General features: G+C 40.0%; 2 protein-coding genes across 2 annotated transcripts; both read left to right on the forward strand.

The window, feature by feature from the left end:
- The first annotated feature begins 800 nt into the window (after positions 1-800).
- Positions 801-4,063, forward strand: LOC136281117 (tetratricopeptide repeat protein 4-like). Its single transcript, XM_066167324.1, has 5 exons — positions 801-867; positions 1,079-1,144; positions 2,750-2,911; positions 3,179-3,256; positions 3,963-4,063. Exons 1-5 carry the CDS (start codon positions 801-803, stop codon positions 4,061-4,063), a joined length of 474 nt encoding a protein of 157 aa, XP_066023421.1.
- Positions 4,064-4,961: 898 nt separating this feature from the next.
- Positions 4,962-9,235, forward strand: LOC131800245 (tetratricopeptide repeat protein 28-like; the record flags this gene model as incomplete). The annotated part of the gene is made up of 3 exons (XM_066167614.1): positions 4,962-7,173; positions 7,285-8,765; positions 9,082-9,235. Coding segments are annotated over 3 exons (3,705 nt in total), but the record flags the coding sequence as incomplete, so codon positions are not given.
- Positions 9,236-10,828: the final 1,593 nt, after the last annotated feature.

The following is a 10,828-nucleotide window of genomic DNA, read 5'->3' on the forward strand; positions in this document are numbered from 1 at the left end:
AGCATGTGACAAAGCTAGATAACGTGCTGTATATAATTATAGCTCTCGTCAATATCAAAACTAGCAAATATCTCTCGAAAACAAAAGAAGTTTGAAACAAAGCTCGAGGTTGAAAAAAAATTCACAACCCTCACGTTTCTTTTGGTATCGTAACATTCACGATATATAGTAATAATAACGGTAACATACCAGAATTTTTCAGTTTCCAAAACGTGACATCTCCACCGCACGCTGTAAATGTACCATTTATATCTTCACACATAAAGGTATCAATGTCGTCATTAGAATCGAATTTATTAACATGATAGTGTTACTTTCCATGTGGGCTGTTTTTTTATTTTTTTTTTTTTCAATCTTTTTTTTTTTACTTGAAGCTGAATTCAATTCTTTTTTAAAGGAAATAGTTCTTGTAATGAGAAATTGTTGTATTACAATGTCCGATATTGAATTGGTTTTCCGGCGAGCTGAGTTTCGGGGTAGCGGATCTCTGTATTCGGAAATGAGGTTGTTTATTGTAACTCACGCACTTTGATAAGGGACAGCCTAGAACGACGTTTCCATAGATGAGACTACGAAAACAAACAAACAAACAAACAAACACTTGAAAAAAAAAACATGACACAACCCGCAGAACTTGACTGCAGCTCTCACGCAATCACAATAGCGTGACGGAGAAAATTCTCATTCTTTTTCTATGATTAAGTATAAAATGTTTTCTTTAGGTTAATTTCATTTGAGTCTCCTCTTTTTGATTTTTCACAATGTAGCGCAGTACAATCGATTCAATTTTATTTCTAGCTATGGCAGAAAGCAACCTCCCAACAACGGGAGGTGAACTGGAGGTGAAAAATGAGTTTCCAGCTACAGGTGAGAAAAAGCAACAGGGAGAGACTTCTTTAAGGTGATTTTGTACTGTTTGGTAACTAAGTATACTTTAATTCTGGTGCTCAATTTTTTGGACCACTTCGACTTGAATGTTTTGAGGAATCCACTAAATACGCCAGTATTAGAACGCTAATTGTAATTGCACATAGTTGTGATCACTAACAAAGTTGAAATATCTTCTCGGCAATTTCAGCGACAGAGGAAATTCAAGCTACTTCAAGTGACGCTGAACTGGATGTATACAATGACCCTTTAAGAGGTAAGAACACCAGGTGAAACAAGATTTTTTGAAAGACGCCCCAGTGAAGTTTTTGTCACGTTTACATCAAAATTTGCGTATGTTCTGTGGATAAGTTTTGAAGCAGCAAAATATATTTTTTTAAAATTTTAAACTTTATCCCTAGAAAATTAAAAAAAAAACAAAGGGAAAAAGAATTAATTGCTCGATCCGATCGAGCAGAATGCGTAGGCATCATTAATTTTGCATTAGCAATAAAGCGGAAAATTTGAACGCGACTACGCTTTGAAGAGCCCTAAATTAACGAAGAATGAGCCAAAATTGGCCTACTAGGCTGGTAAAACTCAGTTTTCTGAGTTTTAGAAGTGCCTATCTGTATATCAACGCACAATGTTTTGGAGATAAAAGATGTATCTACAATTTGCACCTAAAATGAACGATATTTGTGCAGTAAAAAGTACTTATCTTTTGCACTTGAAAATATTGTTAATTTGGTCACTTTTAGTACGAAAGTCATTTTCGGTAAGAGAGAGTTGTTGGTACCCGTAGACCCGTCAAAGTCCAGTATGGAAAAATTTGCAAACGGGTAACTTTTTTTAGGCCGCCAAAAGGAAAGTATTTACGCGAACATCTTTTTGTCCCTAATTGTTCAATACCTGTTCCAAGGAACTTTCACGCAATTTGAGAATTCTACAGAGAAGAGGAGGCATTTTGTCTTGGCTGTATCGCCTGTTTTGGTCTTCTAAATATTTTACACCTTTTCGGACAGTTATGTTAACACCAGGCTCACGCTGTAAACCACCGGCCAACAAAATAGTAGAACCCCTGACTTTCACAACAGGCAAAATGGAAATTCGCGGGAAAGTAGTACTTTCCCAATAATATTTTTTTCCAGTGAGCCTCTACGAGAATGTTTTCAATAAACAATTACATGTATGTAATAAACCAAAAAGAAAAAAGGAAAAAAGCATGTTTTTCTGACGCACTTGTCACTCTCAGCACGACGTTTCTTTTCTTTATTAGAACATTCACAAGTTTTAATCTTTTTCGGTCCTGGCTTTGCTTTGCTTTGTACATTTTTCCTCAACAACTCATGGGGTTTTATATTCCAATTTGACATTTTGTAAAACGCAACTCAGGTGTAAAAAGAATTTTGGAAAGTCTTTCGACCTAAATGTAAACCAAACAAACTTGATCTGGTTATAGCCAAGCTACAGCTGAAACTCCAGATAGCTTGCATATTTTAAAGCAAACAAAATGCACAGATAAAGTCTCCTGAAGTGCAATTGTAAACAAAGTTCAGTTGAAATAGGATCTCCCGGTGAGATTTGGGATACTTTGAAAAACGTAACCCAGGTGTAAAAGGGTTTTTGGAGAGTCTCTTGACCCAAATGTAAACCGTAAAACTTGAACTGGTAATAGCCAATTAAGGTACAGCCCAGACCCCCAAAACCTTACACATTTTACTTGAACAAAATGTACAAATACTAAACTTTTCTAATTTTTTTTCATGGCTCTAAGCTTTTTTAACCTAACAGTTCGTTTGGAACTATAAAGTTGGCATCATCCGCCAAGGGTCGTGTAACTCATTACTAAATCATTAACACTAACATGGTGTGTTTTCAGGGATAGCGAAAGTATGTCTCGAGGAAGGTAACAAAGAATACACACGAGGAGAAGCTAATAACGCGATAAACTCCTACACGGAAGGACTTCAAGTGAACTGCAAAGATAAACGACTGAACGCCAAGCTTTACAGCAACAGGGCAACAGCTCATTTCCGTTTGGGTAACAATTTCATTTCTAAATATATAAATCTCTCATGCAGCGTTACAAGGTATCGGAATACACAATCTGCACCAAGAAAAGAAAGAAGTTGAGCAACAGCAGAAAAAAAAGCACAAATACATGAATCCCCTTTAGTGGATGAAAATTAAGAAAAGAAATGATTCTCGTTATTAGACTGCAATTTAAGCAATTGTAATTTTTCAGGCTTTTTTACTGCAATTTCATTGGATGACCACTTTTTTAGACCTCATTTCCTGAATCTCATAGCAAACTATATGGAATGTCTGGATGATGCAACAGTTGCTGTTCAATTGGAACCCACTTTAATCAAAGCTATTAAGAAAGGTGAGTTTTTCAGACATAAGCCATCAACATTCTGTTCTCTGATTTCATCAAAAGAGGATTGTGTGGTTTGTGGCAGGCGACTACACCCCAAGTGTCAATTGTATCTGGTGTGTTAATGTCTGTGATGTGGGTAAAAGCATAAGAAAATGTCAACAAGCTCTCAAATATCGCTGCCTGTTTAGTTCACGTTGTATAGCGCCGGAGGTCGAGGGTTCAAGCCCTAGACCGGACCAACACTCAGAGTCGTAAAATATCTGAGGAGAATGTGCTGCCGCTAAGCTGTGACATCTGCAAATGGTTTGATATTCTTGTCCCGGATAAGAACAGAAAACCGTAAGCCCCGTTTCTTGCATCTTTTCTGTAACTGAAGGAGGCACATGAAAAATTCCCTTTCAAAAGTTGTAAACTGTTCAATGCAGTCTGCCGGAAAATTTCCCCGAAAAGTGCTGAAAAGCGCATAAGAGCGCATTAAAAAGAAGAATTCGTGATATAAATTCATCGTTTCATCATCAATTGAAGCTTAATTGGTGGCCGCTTTGCATTAGCTTCTTATTGTTCATCTTCAGTTCTTCTATAAGTTCAAATTTCCTTCATTACCATAATTTTTGTTCCTAGCTAATTGGGAAATTAAGTCCATTTTATTAATACGTTTATACTTTAACAGTGATGAGTTACTTCGTACCACCAATTATGCTCTGTTTTTCAGGAGCCAGAGCTTGTGTTGAACTCTGCTTGTATAAAGAAGCAAGGAGCTGGTTGCATATGGGATTGGCCGTATCCTTTAACGAATGTTTCAAATGCGAGTAATATTTCAAGGAAAATCAATACGTTCCAGACAGATTCTGCAACATATAATGCAAACAATGTTCTCTTATACTGCACTGAGCAGTTTTAAAAAGCTAGAATATTCCTAAAGAGTTCTTTCGATTATTCCACGAAACTTTACTCAAAAGAAGAGGCCATTTTAATTAACCCTTTAACTCCCTTGAGTGACCAAGACAGAATTTCTCCTCACGACATCAATACAATATCTACCAGATAAGTGATGAGAATAAAAAAAAATGTCAATTCTAGGATAATGGATTGATCCAAAACCAAATTCTTTGAGCTTGTATAATAGAAATTGTATGGTTAACAGTGAGAAGAATTACAATGTTGATCTGAGAGTAAAAGAGTTAATTCCCAGAGTTTGAGCTGAATGCCCCTCATTTTTGTCTCCAGACGAGCATCACCATGACGACCGAACCTAAACCAATAAATGCGCTTCAGAGCTAAAAAAACTCTTCAATAACTTGAAATCAAATCTCTGAAAAAAACCCACCTTCGAATTATCATTCCAGTTTTAAGGTTCTATCTAATACTCTCACTGTTTTTTTAAAATACACATTTCCACTGCATTTTCGCAAATCTACTCATGATTTATCGATCCTTGACACGTTTTAAGATTGAAAAAAACAACAAACGTCTGCTTCAATTACTAAAGAAAACTAATGCTGAGCTAATAGTCACAGAAAACAGTTCCTCCAATCTCGGCAACGCTTATCAAGGACTAGGAAAGTTTCAAAGAGCTATCAAGCACCATCTGCGTCAACTAGAAATTGCTAAAGAAGTGAAAGATAAGGCCGGAGAGGGAAGAAACTATTGCAATCTCGGCATCGCTTATCGCAGTCTAGGACAGTTCAAAACAGCCATCCAGTACCATCAACGTGATCTAGAAATTGCTAAAGAAGTGGGAGACAAGGCCGGAGAGGGCGGCAGTTATTGCAATCTCGGCAACGCTTATCAAGGTCTAGGACAGTTCAAAACAGCCATCCAGTACCATCAACGTGATCTAGAAATTGCTAAAGAAGTGGGAGACAAGGCCGGAGAGGGCGGCAGTTATTGCAATCTCGGCAACGCTTATCAAGGTCTAGGACAGTTCAAAACAGCCATCCAGTACCATCAACGTCATCTAGAAATTGCTAAAGAAGTGGGAGACAAGGCCGGAGAGGGCAGAAGTTATGGCAATCTCGGCATTGCTTATCGCAGTCTAGGACAGTTCAAAACAGCCATCCAGTACCATCAACGTGATCTAGAAATTGCTAAAGAAGTGGGAGACAAGGCCGGAGAGGGCGGCAGTTATTGCAATCTCGGCACCGCTTATCAAGGTCTAGGACAGTTCAAAACAGCCATCCAGTACCATCAACGTCATCTAGAAATTGCTAAAGAAGTGGGAGACAAGGCCGGAGAGGGCGGCAGTTATTGCAATCTCGGCAACGCTTATCAAGGTCTAGGACAGTTCGAAACAGCCATCCAGTACCATCAACGTCATCTAGAAATTGCTAAAGAAGTGGGAGACAAGGCCGGAGAGGGCGGCAGTTATTGCAATCTCGGCAACGCTTATCAAGGTCTAGGACAGTTCAAAACAGCCATCCAGTACCATCAACGTCATCTAGAAATTGTTAAAGAAGTGGGAGACAAGGCCGGAGAGGGCAGAAGTTATGGCAATCTCGGCAACGCTTATCAAGGTCTAGGACAGTTCAAAACAGCCATCCAGTACCATCAACGTGATCTAGAAATTGTTAAAGAAGTGGGAGACAAGGCCGGAGAGGGCAGAAGTTATTGCAATCTCGGCAACGCTTATGGCAGTCTAGGACAGTTCAAAACAGCCATCCAGTACCATCAACGTGATCTAGAAATTGCTAAAGAAGTGGGAGACAAGGCCGGAGAGGCCGGCAGTTATTGCAATCTCGGCACCGCTTATCAAGGTCTAGGACAGTTCGAAACAGCCATCCAGTACCATCAACGTGATCTAGAAATTGCTAAAGAAGTGGGAGACAAGGCCGGAGAGGGCAAAAGTTATTGCAATCTCGGCAACGCTTATGGCAGTCTAGGACAGTTCAAAACAGCCATCCAGTACCATCAACGTCATCTAGAAATTGCTAAAGAAGTGGGAGACAAGGCCGGAGAGGGCAGAAGTTATGGCAATCTCGGCAACGCTTATCAAGGTCTAGGACAGTTCAAAACAGCCATCCAGTACCATCAACGTCATCTAGAAATTGTTAAAGAAGTGGGAGACAAGGCCGGAGAGGGCAAAAGTTATTGCAATCTCGGCAACGCTTATAAAGGTCTAGGACAGTTCAAAACAGCCATCCAGTACCATCAACGTCATCTAGAAATTGCTAAAGAAGTGGGAGACAAGGCCGGAGAGGGCAAAAGTTATTGCAATCTCGGCAACGCTTATCAAGGTCTAGGACAGTTCGAAACAGCCATCCAGTACCATCAACGTCATCTAGAAATTGCTAAAGAAGTGGGAGACAAGGCCGGAGAGGGCAAAAGTTATTGCAATCTCGGCAACGCTTATGACAGTCTAGGACAGTTCAAAACAGCCATCCAGTACCATCAACGTCATCTAGAAATTGCTAAAGAAGTGGGAGACAAGGCCGGAGAGGGCATAAGTTATGGCAATCTCGGCATTGCTTATCACAGTCTAGGACAGTTCAAAACAACCGTCCAGTACCATCAACGTCATCTAGAAATTGCTAAAGAAGTGGGAGACAAGGCCGGAGAGGGCAGAAGTTATTGCAATCTCGGCAACGCTTATGGCAGTCTAGGACAGTTCAAAACAGCCATCCAGTACCATCAACGTCATCTAGAAATTGCTAAAGAAGTGGGAGACAAGGCCGGAGAGGGAAAAAGTTATTGCAATCTCGGCAACGCTTATCGAGGTCTAAGACAGTTCAAAACAGCCATCCAGTACCATCAACGTCATCTAGAAATTGCTAAAGAAGTGGGAGACAAGGCTGGAGAGGGAATCAGTTATGGCTGTCTCGGCAACGCTTATGAAAGCCTAGGACAGCTCAAAACAGCCTTCCAGTACCATCAACGTCGTTTAGAAATTGCTAAAGAAGTGGGGGACAAGGCCGGAGAGGGAAGAAGTTATTGCCTTCTCGGTGGTGTTCATCTCCGTCAGAGAGAGTTGAAAACAGCAATCGAGTGTTATCAACGTCATCTAGTAATATCCAAAGAAGTGGGAGATAGGACTGGAGAGGCGTGCTCACTCTGTTCTCTTGGAATAAGTTTTGAGTGCCAAGGAAATCTTATGATGTCCTTTGACTTTTATCAGTCGAGTGTACAGTTGTATGATGATATCAGGGCCAGTCTTCAACTCAACGATCAGCTGAAGATTTCTTATCGTAATCAGCACCAAAGGGCATACAAAGGCTTGTGGTGTATAAATCTCAGTCAAGGTCAAGTTGTAAAGGCTCTTCTTGCCGCAGAGAAAGGACGTGCTCAAGCTCTGAGAGATCTCATGGCCACAAAATATCAGCCTGAAGATTCTTCAACGCACAGCGCATCATTTGATTCTCTGCGTTGGGTTCCATTGAGCACAGTTTTCATAGCTATTAATGGACCATGCGTTTACTTCTGGGTTTTCGTCAATGAAGATAACATCCAGTTGAGACAGGTACACGTCACGGATTTTAAGTTTGAGGCTGAATTGGAGTTTTTCATCCAACTGCTGAACAAAACTGCTCTGAAGGAGATCCGTGAAAGAGATACTGTTAAAATCGAAAATCTTCCTCCTGATTCGCCGACAAAAGAGCAAGTGGCCAATGATGTGATCCGAGTTGGTGTTAGGCACTCCCAGTCAAGTGCTTTAAAGAAGCTGCATGACATCATCATTGCTCCTATTGCTGACCTGATCGAAGGCAACGAGATAACATTCGTTCCTGAGGGGCAATTTTGCCTTGTACCTTTTGCAGCGTTGCAGGACTCCAACTCATCATATCTAAGTGATTCTTTCAGAATTCGTGTGCTTCCCTCTCTGACGACGTTGCAACTAATTCATGATTGTCCAGGTGACTTTCACATGAAGACTGGTGTATGTCTCGTCGGAGACCCATGTTTCAAACACATCATCTATGAGGGAGGACTTTTGGAGCAACTTCCAGGAGCAAGGAAAGAAGTGGAGATGATCGGACGTATCCTAAATGTTTCCCCCCTCACTGGAGAAATGGCAACAAAACATGAAGTGTTAAAACGAATATCATCAGTGGCGTTAGTTCATATTGCAGCGCACGGTAAAAAGGAAAGTGGAGAAGTTATCCTGGCACCAAACGCCACAAGAGAAAACCCTCAGCCGCAAGAGAAAGACTATCTACTGACGATGAAAGATGTCATAGAAGCTGGGTTGCGAGCACGTCTGGTTGTACTTAGCTGCTGTCACACTGCTCGTGGGGAGGTCATGGCCGAGGGTGTGGTCGGCATGGCGCGTGCACTTTTGGGTGCCGGTGCTAGATCTGTTGTGGCAACCTTGTGGGCGATTGGTGACGAGGGAACCCTGGAGTTCATGAGTTTCTTCTACGATGCACTTGCCAATGGCAAGAAGGCAAGTGAAGCTCTCTATCAGGCCATGAAGTGTATGAGAGAAATTGAAAAGTTCAAGGAGGTAATTTACTGGGCACCATTTGTACTTATTGGTGACGACGTCCAGCTGGATTTCAAGGATATTTCGAAGCTGAAGCAAGTAAATATTCTATTTACACATTCTATTCAATACAAAGTTACATGAAATCATAATTATTGCTTATATGTTTCAGTTGGGTAGCGAAATTTATGTTTTGCTCCGGCAAATTGAGATGCAGTACAATCAAGAGGATACATTTACAATGATAACATTCTTTTTAGGAAACCTGGTAGGAGTAAAAAAACTTTTAAAATTTTTCTTAAAATAAAATTTTTTTAAAAACAATCCTGTTGTGCAATGTATCGTTTCATGTGCTAAGAAATATTTCATGGCAACTCAACCATCCTCCCTAAACTTAGATTCTTTTATTTTTCAGTTAAGGCAGTGAGCATTGGAATCCCAGGGAGTTTTAGGATACCTGAAAACGCTGATTTTTGGACAATAAACCAGTAAGCGACCGATGAAATATTTGTCAAGAGTCTTCTTTTCAAAGCAGGAAGAACCAAAAGACGGCCAAAGTCAAGTTTAACAAGAGAATGGATTTCCATTGATTCAAAAGTTGACTTTTTGCTTGTCTGAACTGCTCTTACGAGCTTTATCTTTGGTATCCTGCCGGAACAACCTTTTTTTTATATGATGTCTTATAATTATCATGACAAGCTATGTTAAAGGTTTTTTTAAAATCTAAGTATTAGCTACGAAGAGGATTAAGGTTCGCGTTTACGTCGAAGTTAAAACGACTTGAAAACGTTTTCCACAGTTTTTTTTACAGATTTTTCTTAATCAGTTTTTTGTCTCATGAGTGATGTAAAGCTGTTGTAGCCATGTGCATGTGTGGAGAATTCCCATGGAAATTAGAGAATAATCAGTTGTCCGATCGTTCGATTATCTTAGTTTATGTCAGATGGAAATTGTGATTAACTTTTCGAGGATTTGTACCCAGTCATTGGTCCCTAAAGTTCGTTTCTGCCGATCAGAATTTGGTTTATCTGGACGTTAAATGACAGATTATGGTCGTAATGGCCAGGATTTAATCCTGTTATTAATCAATTTTCGGAAATTTTTCCTTTAATTTTGAACGCGATAAATTGTGTTATTTTTCACAAGCAGAGCGATGCATTTTAAGTATTTTGTTTAAACTAATGGTCCAAAGGCAAAGCGAGAAGTTTTATCTTAATTTTAGTTACTGGCGCACAAAGCATTAAAAGAAGCTCAGAACGAGCTAGAAAGTTGGAACCAAATGATTCCATTTAGTTTCTCCGGTTAGATTCTTTACCTATTATGTAAGAACAATAAACTAACATTTGAATGTCAAACAATGAAACAAGTCGCTGGCAGTTTGTTAGAATGGAAGAGGAAAATCAATGACAAAGGGGAGAAAATTTCTGCATCAACCTGCCTAAGCCATTTCTTGTCGTTTGAAGTAGTGAGCGCACCTAAGTCTTATTCCCTTAATAACTTTTGCCCACTCCTTTGAGTAGGTTTATTGAATGAGAGATGAATTTCGATATTTTCTAACTCTTTAACTACTAGTATCGATCAAAGGCAGCCGTTCCTGAGGATGTCACGCGACGCACTTCTTTTAGCGCGTTATGCGACAGATGAGGTGTTTTGTCACATCTTGTCGTTTGAAGTAGTGAGCGCACCGATATCTCATTCGTTCACATTTTGCCCATTTCCTTGGATAGAGTTATCAAATGAGGTATAAATCTCGATACTTTCAGATCTTAGAACTGCAAGTTTCATTGGTAGCCGTTCCTCAGGATGTCACGCAACGCGCCCCTTTTGCATGTAATGAGGCAGATATGATGTTTTGTCAAAAATCAATGGAGGCAAGAAAAGAGAAATTACCTTTCACTTTGGGAGATGGTGCTTCAATCTGTTTATCGAAAGTGTCCTTATTATACGAGGTACCCTAGGTCGGTACGGTTCCACGAGTGTAGAAAATATTGATAACTTTTTTTTCCGCGATCGCAGACTTAACTAAAACAGCCTGCACAAAAAAACCCAAAACTTTCTTAAAACTGAGGAGGGCCGACCGAGGAGAACTTTCCACGGCTAACGGTTAAAACTTTAGCCATTTTTCTGCTGCGGTTAACCCAGAATAACATAAAATAACACAT

The sequence above is a fragment of the Pocillopora verrucosa genome, chromosome 5, assembly GCF_036669915.1.
Source record: "Pocillopora verrucosa isolate sample1 chromosome 5, ASM3666991v2, whole genome shotgun sequence".
Lineage (NCBI taxonomy): Eukaryota > Metazoa > Cnidaria > Anthozoa > Scleractinia > Pocilloporidae > Pocillopora > Pocillopora verrucosa.